Genomic DNA, 17993 nt, shown 5'->3' with positions numbered 1-17993 from the left:
TAATCTACACTAATATTTTTATCCCTGATCTCAATAAATAATGAGAATTCTCTTTCAGTATTGGTTATTGGTTGAAGAAAAGGAAGCTGACAGGGTATCATTTATTTAAAGATTATATTCCCTACATTCCTCTAATGCTACATGAGTCTCTAAAGCAAAATCTGTATCCAATTTATAATGTTTTTGAGATAAATGAAAATGGTTTGCATCAGTCTGATTTCATTATTAAAAGACTAGAGGCTCGGTGCATGAAATTCATGCACGGGGGGTCCCTCAGCCCGACCTGTACCCTCTCCAATCCGAGAGCCCTCAGGACATGTCCTGCTCATGGCTTAGGCCCACTCCCTGTGGTTCTCTGCTCTCTGCGGGGCTTGCCTGCTCCACACCATAGTGATGGGCAAGCAAGCCCTGCTGGGTGCTGCCTGCAGCTGCGCTTGTCTGCTCCCGGATCGCTGCGGCAACAGCCAAGCAGGCCCTGCTGGGTGCTGCTTGCAGGGCCACTTGCCTGTTGTGGGTCTCCGACAGCTACCACCAAGCAGGCCCTGCTGTCTGCTGTCAAGCTGCTCCACTGGACCCACCCCCAGGCCCACCCTGAGGTTGCCTGTCCAGCCCTGCCTGGCTCCCCAGCCCTGCAGCAGCTGTGGCCGCTGAGGTCTGGCCCTGCCTCCCTCTTTGGCCCTTGAAGCAGCCTCAGCGGCTGCTGACCAGGCCCTCACCCAGTGCAGATGCATGGAGGCGGGTCCAGGCACCGCCGCCCCAGACCCGCAAACGCTGATGGGGGCGGGTCTGGGCGCCGCCGCCACCACCGCCACAGCCCCCGGAGAGACCCCGCCCCCCAGCCTCCCGCTGCCCAATCGTGGGCGTAGCGGAGTGATGTTTATTTGCATATTACTCTATTATTAGATAGGATAGTTCTTTAAAATAAGGAGTAAATAAATAGGCTTGCAATAGAAAATTCCCTTCTCATTTAAATTTATTTCATTTTTAAAATAAATTTAAATTATCTGTGATTAAGTTGGCATTTTTGCAATTAGAAAACTAAAATTCAAAGAGACAAAATAAATAACAAATTAACATAATGAAATATCTTATTATGCAACCTAATAATAGTATTACTATCTCATCTCACACAATTCACACAATAACTAGTCAGTAAATATAAAGAACATTAATGTGAATTAATTTTTTTATAATTCCAAAGATTTTATGAGTACACTGGGTACATATAACATAGATACTCATTTCAAAATTCTACCACTAGTTTTTAAAATATTGCCTTCCAAATATTTTTGTTGTTGTTGTTAATCCTCACTCAAGGATATTTTTCCATTGATTTTTAGAGAAAGTGGAAGGGAGAGGGAGAGACAAAGAGAGAGAGAGAAACATCGATGTGAAAGAGAAGCATCAATTGGTTGCCTCCTGAACACACCCTGGCCAGGGATTGAGCCTGAAACCTTGACCAGAATCAAATGTGGAACCTTCAGTCCGCAGGCCAATGCTCTATCCACTGAGCAAACTGGCCAGGGCTGCCTTCCAAATCTTACAGTAAGATTGCATGTGGGAGATTATTCTAACATTTTTGTAATTCACTTAAGGAATATTTATTATTTCCAGATCCTCTTCTATATTTACTCTTTGAATGCTTGTTTGCAAATAACAGAATCCCAGTTGGAATGACCTTTTGGAAGTTACTGAGGGTGTCCTTAAATAAAAGGAAGAACCAATTAATCATGACTGAGCCTTGTGTATAATTTGATGAGTAGGCAGAGAAAGTAGACCTGTGAAGAGAGGAGCAAAACAGGCATGCAGAGAAAAAAATACTCACTTACTTATTACAGCTTCAGCAAATGAAGAGAAACAGACTTTCTGTGTTCTGACTACAAAAGATGTGGGGGAGAGGTAAGACTCACAAGCCCAACCTCCATTAGATGTCCACTCTGAGCAGGGGAAGACTATATGATTGAAATATTATAAGAATTATATGGCTAGTGGAAGTAGTTTCCACAAGAAATGAGTGAAAGTTGGCAGATGGGTAGGGCAGACTATCTCATAGACATTCACCATAATGGGAAAGTAGATGGTAACTGTACAGAAGTAGCAAGTGATCCCACTTGGTTGAGTAACAGGTTAACAATCTAGGGCAGTGGTCAGCAAACCACGGCTCGCGAGCCACATGCAACTTTTTGGCCCCTTGAGTGTTCAAACGCCACTTCTTCAAAATAGACTCGCCCAGGCCGAAAACCGACTTCTGCGCATGGACCACAAAGTTTCGCCCGCACGTGGTATTTTGTGGAAGAGCCACACTCAAGGGGTCAAAGAGCCACATGTGGCTCACAAGCCGTGGTTTGCCGACCACTGACCTAGGGAAATAAAAGGTTGGAATGATAGGTAGTAGGGGCCTAATGGTGCAGGCTAATTCTGGATTATTTTATGTAGATTGCATCACATGAAAAGACACTTTTGTACATTAAAAAAAATCAAATATCGGTGATTCATATAAAACAGACATTTCTATGGTTCAAAAATAGATGAATATTGGTAATTTTATAAGTTTTAAGGTAATATCTTATTTATAAAACAATGGGTAAACACTACTACTGAAAAGAAAGAGCCATGGGACCAAACAGGGTAGGTCAGAGTGTGACCATAATGGGAAAGTAGAGACAACTCTTGCTTATTGATTGACCACTCTGCACCAGACATTATACTTTATGTTAGGGAACCTCTTTGAAAGCCTTGCCTTTGTAATTTTCTTTTATTCCTACAGGGCTTTAAAAGGAAAAGCAATTAAGTTAGGCCTGATCACAATATGAACAGTTTAGAACTTACTATTTCACATCTAGGTTTTAAATCTAAAGTTATTTCAAATTTAAAATAATGTTTTAAAAAATAGTCAAGATTCTATTCATATACCATGCCTTCCACTGCTATGTTGAATGACACTGTACAAATTACTTGTAAAATAAAATATAGTCATACTACCGGCTTCATAGGGTTACTCTGATAATAAAACCTGTAATAACACTTTAACACTCTATTCTTATAAAGTCATTAATAACCATAATTATCATCATTTTGGAGATAGCTACTGTGAAGAAAACAAGTATTACTGAACACTTGTTGAGTAGTATTTTAATGATATAATGTAAAAGAAAAATAAATTAGCATGGATTTTCACATAACTGAGTAATCAGAAAACTGTAATTTAAGGAAATGGTTTTATTTATCATCATGTTTTATATACATGACTATGGTTCTCTTACCATCGATATCTTCATAAGATGCATATGAACGTTTTTTTGGAATTACTACAAAATCTGATACATTTAAGATAGGATGATCTCCAATAAAATCACCAGTAATTGTGACTTGCAACTCCTTTTCTATCCGTTTCCTGGACTGACATTTTATGACAGCTACAAGAGAGAAATATTTCCAGTTAATTTGGTTATTAGGTTATATGATCATTCTTGAGCTACAAGAAAATAAATTATTAAATTATGTCATGAAAAATAAAATAAAAGTACTTTGGCATACTTTGACTTGACATTGCACCTGCATTCACACACACACACACACACACACACACACACACACACACACACACACAAACACACACACCCTTACACAATATCTATATACATTTTGTAATAAAATATGAATATTAAATAATATGCAAAAATAACATGACAAACGATAAATCTGAAGATATAAATTAGGTAATAGAAGATTGTACTAGGATATAGAAATCTTACTCAGAAACAGACCTAGTTATATCAATAATTCACCTGGTGGTCAAGAACATGTGAATTTTTCAGCTATCTACTAGCATATATTCATTGTGGTAAATGCTAAACTCAACTTATATAACTATACTATAGAAAATATCTTCAAATAATTTAAAAAGTAACTTCTATAACCTTTATTTTGTAATGAGTTTTAAAATATTCCCTACTATATTATTTATTTACATCTACCTTAAAATTCCTTTAAGTAAAATACTTAAATATTTTTATTTTCACTTGAAATTTACACAGTACACAAATAACAGTTAAATTGAAAATTGTAATATATTAAAATCAATATTAAAATGTGATTATATATTAATGTACAGCATAAAAAACTTTATATATTTTGCCCTGGCCAGGTGGCTTAGTTGGTTGTAATGTTGTTTCATACACCAAAAAGGTTGCAGATTCTATCTGCACTTACCAGGTTGTGTGTTCAATCTCTGGTCGGGGCACGTACAGGAGGCAAATAATTGATGTTTCTCTCTCACACTGCCCTCTCTCTCTCTTTTTCGCTCTCTCTCTCTCTCCCTCCCTCTTCCCCTTTCTCTAAAAATCAATAAAAGCATATCCTCAGGTGAGGATTGAAAATACTTTATATATATATTAAATTCCAATATTTTTTTACATTAAATACAGAAGTCAGTGATCTTGTGAGAAATCAAAATATTTTTATATAACTACTAATTATATAAAGGAGTATTAATCTATGCATCTGGCATTAGCTCTAGATTATATTATGAGACCATGTATACTCTAGTCCACATAAATAGTAATTTTATTTCTCTAAAATATATTAAATGTTATATTTTATCACTTTAGATGAACATAGGATGTAAATTGACGATAAGTGATAAAAAGTGAACCACAATATTAAAAAAGCTTTTGAAATGTATTATGCCATGCTTTTGTGGCATCAATACTAATATATTCACTTAGACTTGCAAAATTGGATAATGTCCTCAAATTTATGTGTTTTCACAATACATATCACATTTATAGTATAAAAATGTTTAAAATAAATTTGTTTTTAATTCTAAATTTTACAGGTTGATAGTGAACATTTTGGACTTAGAATAAATGTGAAATGTATAATAAGGGTACAAAGTTAGATGTGAATTAAGAGGGCTGTAATGGCTGAGGAAAATGTACAAGCTTTTCTGGTTATCATTTGCTTTAGTCTTAAAGCATTAAGTTAGAAATTAGTGTGATCAAAGGTACAATTAGTATCATGCCACATTAGTGCCCTTGACAATGTAAGGATCACGAAATCACAGTGGGTTCACAGTCCAATGTATTTCCACTGACAGGTAGAAGAGTCCTTTTCCAATTATCTGCCCCAGTGGACAGGACCAGATAAGAATGCAAAGAGAGAACAAAACAAAACAAAAAACCCAGAACAACAAAAATACCCTGGGTTTGAGAGTAATCTGGCTGATAGATACATAAGAAAGAAAAGAAACAATAAACATGGATGGTGATACGGTTGAGTTGGGAAAGCAATAGGTTATCTCTAATGTGTTTTGCAGATGAAGAATGGACTGTACAGAAAGTAAATAATATGTATTTATAAAATTATACCTATTTGTTTCTCAAGGGCATTTCTATATGGAAATAATTACTAGAATAAGTTTTAGACTTTTGTAAAAATGATTTAATAATTAGCACACAATCTGTTTCAGAACACTGATGTTACTATTGGGTTGGGCTAATGAAACATGGGCTATTTATAGAGCTCACATTTAATTTAAAAATAGAATAATAATCAAGAGATATGATTAGATAGAAAATTCCTTTATATTTCTGGAGCATGTTTAATTTTAATTGAAGGAAACTGTACAAAAATTATGTTTATCTTCTCAGAGGCTTTGTATCAGACTGAAAGAAAATCTTTAATGCTTTAATCTAGTTAAAATAAAACTGTGTCTGTATAGACACAAGCAACACTGTTAGAATTCCAACAGAGTAATGTCTAGGCTTCATTACATCACATTGACTGTGCTACAAATTTTAACTTGTTCAGCTCGATGTAAAGTATACAGACAACTATCTTCTAGAAAGAATAAACACTCTCACATGTTTGTGAAGCATTATGAAGATATTTTGGTACATTTGAAATATTTATATGTGTTGATAATTTTTTAACTCAAAAGTACAAGTACTTCAAGTAAAACAATGACATTTATTGTCAAAGGAACTGATAGATATGTGGATTTTTATTCCAGTTTAAATGAAACTACATAAGGAAATATGGAACTGACCTCCCTTCCAGTATATTAGCGAAAATGCTGTTATTCACAAGCAAAACTTATTTTTTTCTTCTTTGTAAGTGTGATGACATAACTTATGTCAGTAAAGGACTCTTTTTCATTAGCGAAGATTGGTATTGGAGGGAGAAAGAAAATTCAAAATTTCAAGACTTTTTTAAAGCTCATCTGAGTTGCTTAAGGGAAAGATCCAAAATAAGTATCCCTTTGCTGTGCAGAGCAATTTAGTGTTTCTTAGTTTTGAAGAACTGAAGAACATTATGCTAAATGAAATAAGTCAGTCAGAGAAAGATAAATATCACATGGTCTCACTCATTTATGGATTATACTGAACAACATAAATTGATTAACAAAAACAGATCCAGAGACTGAGAAGCATTGATCAGATGCTCAAACTTCAGAGGGAAGGTAGGGGAGGGTGGGGGTAAGGGGAAGAAAAAAACCAAAGGACTTGTATGCTTGTATGCATGCAAATAAGCACAACCAAAGGACACAGACACCAGGGGGGTGAGGGCATGAGTGGGGGGGGCGGGCAATAGTGGGATAAGGACACATATGTAATACCTTAATCAATCAATCAATCAATCAATAATTAAAAAAAGAACTATGCCTAGAGCCTGGTAAGAGGTTGGGATACTAAATTTTGCTTTATGCCTACCTAAGAGGCATTGATTTCTTAGGCAGACCTTCAGAAGCACATGGGAAAAGCAAGGAATGTGGAAAGAGTGAGAAGAATACTGAGGAAAGAGAATAAACAGAAACTTGAGAAAAGTCTGGAGTCTGTGGAGGAAAAACAGGGGTCAATGAGAAAAAGAAAGGCATTTTCAAAGTAGAGACTTAATGTGTGCATGATAGCAACCTAACCTCCTTGAGAATTTTAGTAAATTCTGACTAGTTTTTGGAGAACATCATATAAATCTGTGTCTGGGACAACTAATAGAGGGATAGGATAATTCTTGGATGAGACTTAGAATTAGACAGAAGCTAGAATATGGTGATTAAATGTGACGGGAGAACCAAAGTAGCTGGAACTCTGTTGGAGTACTTACTCCTTGATCCTGCTCTACTACACTAACTGTGGGGCCTCTGTTCCCCTGCCAGGAACTGGACCTTCATAGACGCAGGGTATTAGATGGAGAAAACCTGAGAAGCCATAGGCATATAGGAGAGTATCTTTATTGCGGACCAAGTAACCATTGCTAAATAGGAGCCATCAGACAAAACAGTTCTTCAAAGTAGCCTCACAAAGTAGCCATACAAAGAAGTCCTTGCTAATACAGTAGCAAACACAGGAGCCATACCAAGCAGTGGCACACTGGCTGGTCAACAACACATCTTTGTACCAACTTAGACAAAAAAGGCTTCTTCCCAAATAGTGACATCAATATTTGGGTTACAGAAAGGTATGCCTGTGCAGTGTATACTGGTACAGTAATATCGCTGTGTCCTTGCTTTTGCATCTTAGTATGACAAATTGGTCTTCAGCATCTGGCATACTCTGAAAAGGGACCCCACACTCCAATTGGCTTTGAACATCTGGCGTACTCTGATTAGGGTCTCCACAGACTCTAATAGATCTAGTTCAGGGCTTTGAGCACTTTACAGAATGTGAGATAAAGAGCCCTGAAGTTAATGTTATTTTCATCTTAGCTGATTTCTAGGTTTTACCAATAGGAAGAGCAACAAGAAATGGTATGGTTTTGTGGAAATAACATTGGACTCATTGTTAGAGGACAAGATTCAGTCCTAACACTCCCACCAATAGGGCTGGCTACTTCACAACTTACTTTCTCTGGACCTCAACCTTCTTACTTGTACAAAGAAAAGATGGGATGAGAAGGCCTCTAAACTACCCCCAAATCCTAGTGTTTTCTGACACTAAAATATACCTACCTGGAGGGAATTCATCATGTTTTGCCTGTGGGAGTCCAAGAATAGGGTATATCCATCGTATTGCTTGGATTTCTCCACTGTGTATTCCCATCATTCTAATTAGAAATTAAATTAAGAGTGAACAAAAAACATAAACACTTTAAATATTAGCATAGAAGAGCATGTTCTCTATTAACCTAATGGTATATGAGCAACACTTGTGAATTTAAACTTTGGCAGAGAGACAATAAGTATGAAATACAAAACATTTTTGGTAAATAAATATAAAAACATTTTTGATAAACATTTTAAGGCAAACTAAGGGAAATTATCACAAGTAAAAATAAAATACAACCATTATGAGATGTAAGTTAAAATTAAAGAACATTTCTCCCTACACTTAAAGCTTGGTATTGATATTTTTTATGTGACTAGAGTGTGATTAATCACAGGTAGTACAATTCCCATGGGTTATATTCTAAATTGGACAAACAAAGCACACATACAAAAACTCCATTAAATACAGGACTTCAGAAAGGAGTACTTTCCTTTTGGGAGATAGCAGTTAAAAGAAAGAGGACATTTCTCAAAATATTTTAAGTACATTTATACACTACCAAGAGGATAGCGATACTAGAATGATTCTGATCATTGTTGAAAACAGGCTTTTCCTGTTAAAAATGAAACTTAAGTCATGGCAGGCAGGACCAGCTTCATAGGAGTGTGACCTGTGCATTAGCACAAAAATCACACACTTAGCATTACTCCATGCTTGTTTAATACACTATTGTACCTGTCTTAAAATTATTAATACTTTTTGAAGAAGGGCTCCCTCATTTTTACTTTTACATGAGGACCCACAAATCATGTAGACAGTCTTGACAGCAGGAGTGATGAAAAAGCAAATGTGGAGATGAAATATGTACATGTAGGGCAAAATAAGAATTTCTTTTTAATTAAGACTTCTAGACAATTATTTAATTTAACTATAACAGCAGGAAAGCATTTACATTTTCTATCATTATTGGAGTTGGCTTAAATTTCAGCGAGGAAATGAGGATACAAGTCTCCTGCATTCTGGCAATGAAACAGGATACCCTAGTCATGGGAGAGGTTCATCAGGCTGTCATATCCACCTGGCACTGTGCCATCAGTAGATGAATACCAGCATCACAAGTCTTATACTTTGCCCAGACAAGTTGTTTTTGTTATTCTCCCAAATATAGATTACTTATTGTCTTGGCAGTAACTATTTTCTTAGTCTAAAAGGAGGCCTTTGCATATCTCTGAGTCTGTTAAGATTGAGTTGTTCATCACTTTTAATTTCACGTCAGCAATGATACATACTATACCCATTTAACAAATACATTTTCCTCCTCTGAACATATAAATTTCAACATGTCAGAGAATAAAAAGCATGACCTTTACATTGCATCACATATAAAAGAAGCTGATTGTATCAGTGCCAGACAAAATGAAATCAATATACTTATTTGAATGTCACCTTTTCATCTCTGGACTCAATTCATCAAAATTGTCAATAGGCCAATTTTTTCCATTTGCCCTCCTCATTTGAACAACGGCCATTGTCTTCCTTAATTTCATAACTTTGGGAACAAAACACACTGGGATTGGAATAATCCCTCTAGGAGGCAATTCAATTCCTGTAAAAAAAAAAAACCCACAAAATAAGTTTTAATGTGGTAAAAAATTTAAGAATATAATTTTAAGAGCAGAAAGTAATCTAATTCGTTGACTGATAATTTTTCAAGTTTACTGATAATTTTTATTCAACTTCTGAATAAAAAAACACATTATACAAAATTATAAGCTCACTTTACTTGCTTTACTATTTTTTCTGAAATGTCATCAACTCTATTAAAAAATATATCTTAGGCCCTTGCTAGGTAGTTCAGTTGGTTGGAGCATCATCCTGATACGCCAAGGTTGCAGTTTGATCCTTGGTCAAGGCAAATACACGAAGCAACCAAAGAACACACAAATAAGTGTAACAACAAATCAATGTCTCTCTATCTCTATTTCTCTTCCTTGCCCCCTTCCTCTCTCTCTCAAAAAATCAATCAATAAGGTTATCTCCTGAAGGGAATAGGGGGCTGATGAAATGTTAAATATGATGACCCTTTGATTCATTCTGTATTTTTTTCCTAGACCGTAGTAGTCCAAGATTCTCCTTGAAGCCCCCAAGTTTCTACTAGGAAATTGTTCACTTATTTAACTGATGACATGAGTGAAGCCAAAATTAATTTATGAAAAAAGGGGTATCTGTTCCAGGTTATACAGAACAGAGGACAAGAGAACAACAACAACAACACAAAACGAAAAAACTGACAGCATTTTCTTGTGTTCTAGTGAATTAGAAATTTTCTATCTTTACTTTGGATAAGAACCACCTGTGAAACTTGATAGACATGCAGCTTGCTGAGCTCCACGTTTAGAAATGCTGATTTATTCATTCTGGGATGTGGCCCAGGAAACTGCATGTTTAAGTAGTAGCTCATAAGATACAAAAGCAGATGATCACAGGACTATACTTTGAAACCAACCCCTACCTGTTGGACAAGTATTAAGATACTAGTGGCCTGGTGCACAAAATTTGTGCACGGGGGAGGGGGTGTTCCTCAGCCTGGCCTGCACCCTCTCCAATTTGGGACCCCTCAAAGGATGTCCTACTGCTGGTTTACAGGGATTGAGCCTAAACCAGCAGTCGGACATCCCTCTCGCAACCCGGGACTGCTGGCTCCTAACCGCTCACCTGCCTGCCTCTGCCTGCCTGATTGCCCCTAACCACTCTGCCTGCCGGCCAGCCACGGAGCTGGAGAGAGAAGGGGGTGTGGCCAGCCTGCAAACCACCACAGGCCCCTCGCCCAGGCCGCCTCACCCCCAAGGATACCCCCCCCCGATCCAGGACACCCTACAGGGCAAACCAGCCGGCTCTCACCCGTGCACCAGGCCTCTATACTATCTAATAAAAGAGTAATATGCAAATTGACCATACCTCAGCTACACCAATAAGCCACACCCACCAGCCAATCAGAAGTATGTAAATTAACCCAACCAAGATGGCTACAGCCACAGAGAGAGCAGGAGGAAGGCTTGGGTTTCCCCAGCGATGAAGGAAGCCAAGCTTTCCGCACACCCTGGCCAGCCCAAGACTCCACTCCAGGCTACAAAGTTTCAATCATAGAAGATAAATAAATCCCAACAAAAATGGCTGCAGCCACGGAGCTGGAGAGAGCAGGAGGCTAGGGTTGCCCCTGGCGATGGAGGAAGCCAAGCTTTCCGCACACCCTGGCCTGCCTTGGCCTCCGCTTAAGGCTACAAAGTTTCAATTATAGAAGATAAATAAATCCCAACAGAAATGGCTACCGCCATGGAGCGAGCAGAAGGCTTGGCTCCAATCCAGGCTACAAAGTTTCAATTGTAGAAGATAAATAAATCCCAGATACCAGGGCCTCCACTTGGGTCGCTGGGGGGTGTGGCCAGCCTGCAAACCACCACAGGCCCCTCACCCAGGCCACCCCATGCCCAAAGGGAATCCCCACCCTGATCCGGGACACCCTTCAGGGCAAACCAGCTGGCCCCCACCCATGCACCAGGCCTCTATCATTTCTAATAAAAGAGTAATATGCAGATTGACTGTCACTACAACACACAAGATGGCTGCCCCCATGTGGTCAAAGATCCTGCCCCCATGTGGACACGAGATGGCCACCAGAAGATGGACAGCAGGGGAGGGCAGTTGGAAGGGACCAGGCCTGCAAGGGAGGGAAGTTGGTGGCAATCAAGCCTGCAAGGGAGGGAAGTTAGGGTTGACCAGGCTGGCAGAGAAGGGAAGTTGGGGGTGACCAGGCCTGCAGGGAAGGGCAGTTGGGGGGGACCCATGTCTGCAGGGGAGAGCAGTTGGGGGGACCAGGCCTACAGGGGAGGACAGTTAGGGGTGACCAGGCCTGCAGGGGAGGGCAGTTAGGGGTGACCAGGCCTGCAAGGGAGGGCAGTTAGGGGCAAACAGGCGGGCAGGGGAGCAGTTAGGCATCAATCAGGCTGGCAGGGGAGTGGTTAGGGGGTGATCAGGCTGGCAGGCAGAAGCGGTTAGGGGCAATCAGGAAGGCAGGCAGGCGAGCAGTTAGGAGCCAGCAGTCCTGGATTGTGAGAGGGATGTCCCAGATTGGAGAGGGTGCAGGCTGGGCTGAGGGACACCCCACCCCCCCGTGCATGAATTTCATGCACGGGGCCTCTAGTTAATTAATATGATTACAAGTTAGCATTTATTGAATACTGACTATATGCCAGGGTCCATACTAAATATTTTTCACACACTATCTCATTTTCTTCTCAGAAAAACACCATAAATTAAGTACTATTATGTTACTCCTTTTAGAAATGGAGGAATTGAAACAATTTGGTTAACTTACACAAAGTCCCAATGAAAGATTGTATTGTTTGCTAAGCTATATAAACAATGTGCTATTTTCAACTTTGGCTTTATGAGCTCTATATTTTTAGTGAATCATTGATTCAAATGAATTAAAACAGCAAGAGATGGAATAGAATAAAAACAGCAAGAGCTGTGTCAACTAAACCATTATGCATCCCCAAGGAAACCAATTTTAGAAATGATCATTTATCGTTACAAACTATATTATCATTAAAATTAGATTATAACTAAAAATAAACCTATACATTTGGTTGGTGTAAGGAGTCAAGACAAACACACAAAAGGGAAATTAATTGTTAATACCATGATTTCTTATAATACTTCAAATGAAAGTATTAAAAGATCATGCTATGATATATAAGCCCACATAACTATCTAGTAGCCTATTTACCAGACTAGAAAGAACTATTCACTAATGAATTCATGATAAATTTAACTCTTGTTATTTGCTTGAATAGTAACAATCACTGTGTTATTATTAACTTATAAGTGGAAATCACTGAAATTTAACAATGAAAAAATCTTTGAGAATATGTCAAATTCATTTGTGTATCACCACTGAGTTTTACTTCCTATGATTTTCCCATTGCCTTTTGTAACACTTTGAGTAGGGACAGGCAATCTGTCCTCACTTCTAACATTTTTTATTAAATTTTTATTGTTGTAGGTATTACATATGTCCCCCTTTTTCCACCATTGACCCCTTGTAGCCTGCCACTGCCCCCCACACGAGGCCTTCACCACAGTATTGTCTGTGTCAATGGATTACGCATATATACATACTAGTACAAGTTCTCTGGTTGCTCTCTTCAAACCCATTCACCCACCCCCGCCTTCCCTCTGAGATTTGACAGTCTGTTCCATGCTTCTATGTCTCTGTAGCTATTTTGTTCATCAGTTTATTGTGTTCATTAGATTCCACATATGAGTGAGATCATGTGATACTTGTCTTTCTCTGACTGGCTTATTTTGCTTAGCATAATACTCTTCATATCCCTGTATGCTGTCTGAAAGGGTAAGATAACCTTCTTTTATACAGTTGCATAGTATTCCATGGTATAAATGTACCACATCTTTTTTATCCACTTATTTGCTAATGGGCACTTAGGCTGTTTCCAGATCTTAGCTATTGTAAACTGTGCTATAGGAGTGCATACATTATTTTCTGATTGTTGTTTCAGATTTCTTAGGATATATTCCTAGAAGTGGGATCAATGGGTCAAATGGTAGTTCCATATTTAACTTTTTGAGGAAACTCCATACTGTTTTCCATAATGGCTGCACCAGGATACTAGTGTTCCCTTTTCTCTGTATCCTCACAAGCACTTGTCATTTGTTGATTTGTTGATGGTAGCCTTTCTGACAAGTGTGAGGTGATACTTCATTAATTATTTTCATTTTAATTCTTTATACCTATGTTTCTTTCTCTTTCTTTCTTCTTCTCATTACAACAGTCCCTTTATCATTTCTTGCAGTGCTGGTTTAGTTGTGATAAGTTCCTTTAGCCTTTCTCTGTCTGGGAGGTTCTTTATTTCACTATCTATCTTGAATGATAGCCTTGCTGGATATAATAATCTTGGTTTCAGATCCTTGCTTTTCATTACCTGGAATACTTTATGCCATTCCCTTGTGGCCTGTAGAGTTTCTGATGAAAAATAATCTGACAGCCTTATTGGAGCTCCTTTGTAGATAACAAATTGCTTTTTTCTTGCTGCCTTTAAGATTCTCTCTTTGTCTTTAATTTTTGGCATTTTAATTATGATGTATCTGAGCATGGGCCTGTTTGGGTTCTTCTTGCTTGGGAATCTCTGTATCTTCTGAACTTGTGTGACTTTTTCCTTCACCAGGTTAGGGAAGTTTTCTGTCATTATTTCTTCAAACAGGTTCTCTATCCCTTGCTCAATTTTTTTCTTCACCTTCAGGTACTCCTATGATGCGAATATTGTTACTTTTCATGTTGTCCCAAAGCTCCCTTAAGCTGTCCTCCTGTTTTTAAATTTTTTCTTTTCTTTTTGGTTCTCTAGTTTATTTCTTTCTACCCTATCTTCTAATTCACTGATCTGATCCTCAGCTTCCCCTACTTTGCTATGTATTCCTTCCAATGTGTTCTATATTAGTGCTATGTAATTCTTCATTTCTGACTGGTCTTTTTTCATAGTTACTATATCTTTTCTCATGCTGTTGAACATCACTGCCATCATTATTCTAACTCTATATCTGATAAATTTCTTATCTCCATTACATTTAGCTCTTCTTTTGGAGAATTACCTTGTTCTTTCATTTAGGGTATGTGTGTTTTTTGTTTGTTTGTTTGTTTGTTTTTTCTCCTTTTTTAGGGTGCATGTTTTGGTTTGTGTCTATGTATTAGGTAGATCTGCTATGACACCTGACCTCTAGTGCAGGTCAATGTCAGATGCTGTTTATGACTGACTGGCCTTGAGTACCCTATCTGGAGTTATCAGCAATCCACAGCTTGTGGCTCCCTCTGCTGGGGCTGGGTGCCTTTGGAAAGGAACAGGATATGCACCAGGGTCTGCTTTCCGGTCCCAGAAGGAAATCAGGCAAAGACTCAAAGCCTCCAGAGATCTGCCTCTTCCTGAAGTCTGAATGTCATTCAGTTGATTTGCCTCATGCTATCAACCATAGGGTGGTGTGAGAGGTTTCCCAACAGTGTGGAGCAATATCCCCCACCCTCCCTGCCCCAGGCAAAAGCTGCTTGGATGGTAAAGGTCTGGAGGAGAAAGATAAGATGTCCTGAGGGAATGACTCATCACAGGGGACTAAGGTGGCTGCCTTCTGAGTTCTAACCCCAGAGGCCCCATCCCTGTATTATGCTCACACAGCTCTAGTCCACTCTGCCCACACTCTGCTGGACCCCAAGGTGAGTGGCTGCATAGGAAATTTTGTGTGTTGGCTCTTTAAGAGGTTGCCTGCATTTGAAGCCATCTCTCCCTGGCAGGCAGCAACTCTGCTGATTTTCACAGCCAGATGTTATATAGGCATCTTTCTCAGTCCTGCTACTCTCAGCTGGGCAGCCAGCTTGGGATTTAGATCCCTGAGTTCTCATGGGAACCCCTCCATAACTTCAGCTGCTGCTTGTGGGAGCCTGGCCAGCCCTCTTGTACCTCCACACTTCCTACCAGTCTCTATGGGGTCTCCACTTTCCCTCCTTGGTTATCAGGATTCTCTCCAGCTAGTCTTCAATTGATTATTCAAGATGATTTTTCTGTATTTTAGTTGTTATTCCAGATTGGTTGTGGGAGAGTGTTGGTGTACCTTCCACTTACACCGCCAACATTTTGGAATGTCCCTCACTTCTTTTTATAAGGAATCTACCCATGTTTTATTCTAATGTCTATGTGCTTTCATTTTTATAATTAAATATTCAAACTATATGAAATTTATCCATATATGTGGAATGAAGAATGTATTCAATGTTATGAATTTTTCATATGGGATTAGTTATCCAAAAACCACTATTTGAAAGTTAACTGATTTGAAATGTTATCTTCATGGAATTCCTATATACATTTTGGTCTTCTTCTGGACTCCCTAGATTTCTTTGGTCTTTCTTTTCATGTGAAAATATCATATTTTTAAATTCTAGTATGACTAACTAACTGCTTTCTCTTCTAGCTCATATTTTAAAAATAATTTTTCTAAATTTGGAATGAACTGTTAGCTCCAGGAAGTGAATGAGGTGGCAAATAGTACTTCTAATGGAACCACCCTACATTTATACGTTAGTGATAATTGACATTTTTTTCCCATTCATGATCTACCAAAGAGCAAGAATTGCTTTATTTTATTTTTTATTTTTTTTAATATATTTTATTGATTTTGTTACAGAGAGGAAGGGAGAGGGATAGAGAGTTAGAAACATCAATGAGAGAGAAACATTGATCAGCTGCCTCCTGCACATCCCACACTGAGGATGTGCCCGCAACCAAGGTACATGCCCTTGACCAGATTCGAACCTGGGACCCTTGAGTCCGCAGGCTGACGCTCTATCCACTGAGCCAAACCAGCTAGGGCTATTTTATTTTTCTTACTTGAGCATTATTTAAGGTGCTCCTCGGTTCTTAGGATAAGTTTTTCGCCAGTCTTAGTTTTCAGTGTTACTAGAGGGTTTTTCCAGCACCTTAAGTGTTTAGTAGGAAGCTGGAAAAAAAACTATCTTTTGACTGGGCAATTCATTAGATTAAACAATCTAATACAACATATTCTAAACTCAAAACATTTTCTGAGTTAAACTCTTTCTGTTTTACTACATTTACTTATAGTACCTACATAAACTACAGATCTATTAGCTTTTTTATGTTATAGTTATCATTCTTGAGGTTCAAAACCTTAATAAATATCTGGGGAGAAATATGCACACTTTATTTTACATATTAGAGGCCCAGTGCACAAAATTCATGCGGGTGGGGGGGTGTCCTTCAGCCTAGCCTGCGACCTCTTCCAATCTAGGACCCCTCGGGGGATGTCTGACTGCTGGTTTAGGGACCACTCACCCCTAACCGCTCGCCTGCCTGCCTGTTTGCCCCTAACTGCTTGCTTGCCTGCTCACTCCTAACCACTCGCCTGCCTTCCTGTTCAGTGCACGTCATAGCGACTGGTTGTTCTGGCTGTTCCTTCGTAATGGTCACTTGGGCTTTTATATATATAGATGTATGTATTTTATGAGAGGCTCACCAAGAAGCAAAGAGAGAGGACCCAAATAAACAAAATCAGAAAGAAAGAGGTGAAGTAACAACTGATCCCACAAAAATACAAAGGATCTACAAAAAAAAAATACCATGAAAGACTTAATTCCAATGAACTGGACAATCTGGACAAAATGGACATATTCCTAGAAAAATACAATCTTTAAAACTCAATCAGGAAGAATCAGAAAACCTGAATAGGCTGATAACTACCAATGAAATTGAAGCATTAATTAAAAAAAAATCCAGCAAACACAAGCCATAGTCTGGATGGCTTCACAGGGGAGTTTTACCAAACATTCAACGAAGAACTAACACCTATCCTCCTCAAACTATTCCAAAAGAATTCAAGAGGAAGGAACAGTTACAAGCTATTTCTATGAGGCCAGCATTACCTTAATCCCAAAACCAGATAAAGACAACACAATGAAAGAGAATTACAGTCCCATATCCCTGATGAACATAGATGCTAAAATCCTCAACAAAATATTAGCAAATCAGATCCAGCAATACATTAAAAAGATCATATGCCATGACCAAGTGGGATTTATTATGGGGAAGCAAGGTTGGTACAATATTTGCAAATCAATAAATGTGTTACATCACATAAACAGACTGCAAAACAAAAATCCCATTATCATATCAATTGATGCAGAAAATGCCTTTAACAAAATTAAAGTTTTTTTTGATAAAAACTCTCAGCAAAATGAGGAGAGATCATACCTCAACATAATAAAGGCCATATATGACAAACTTATAATCAACATCATACTCAATGGGCAAAAAATAAAACCATTTTGCCTAAGAATAGGAACAAGACAGGGATGTCCACTTTCACCAATCTTGTTCAACATAGTACTGAAAGTCCTAACCATAGCAATCAAATAAGAAGAAAAAAATAAAA

The 17993-nt window shown here is 38.3% G+C and overlaps 1 protein-coding gene across 1 annotated transcript in view; it reads right to left on the bottom strand.

Annotated features, from left to right (window-relative positions):
• Window positions 1–17993, bottom strand: part of CFAP47 (cilia and flagella associated protein 47) — a gene marked incomplete at both ends in the record, with an annotated part of 486291 nt that overhangs the window by 30952 nt on the left and 437346 nt on the right. The window contains 3 exons of the mRNA XM_079765682.1: window positions 3264–3416; window positions 7949–8043; window positions 9432–9591. Coding sequence (XP_079621808.1) covers window positions 3264–3416; window positions 7949–8043; window positions 9432–9591 — 408 coding nt within the window. The remainder of the gene's footprint in view (window positions 1–3263; window positions 3417–7948; window positions 8044–9431; window positions 9592–17993) is intronic.

The sequence above is a fragment of the Cnephaeus nilssonii genome (assembly GCF_951640355.1).
Source record: "Cnephaeus nilssonii genome assembly, chromosome: X".
NCBI classification, from domain to species: domain Eukaryota; kingdom Metazoa; phylum Chordata; class Mammalia; order Chiroptera; family Vespertilionidae; genus Cnephaeus; species Cnephaeus nilssonii.
Note: the sequence above shows the minus strand (reverse complement) of the source record. Positions and strands in the feature narration are given on the sequence as shown.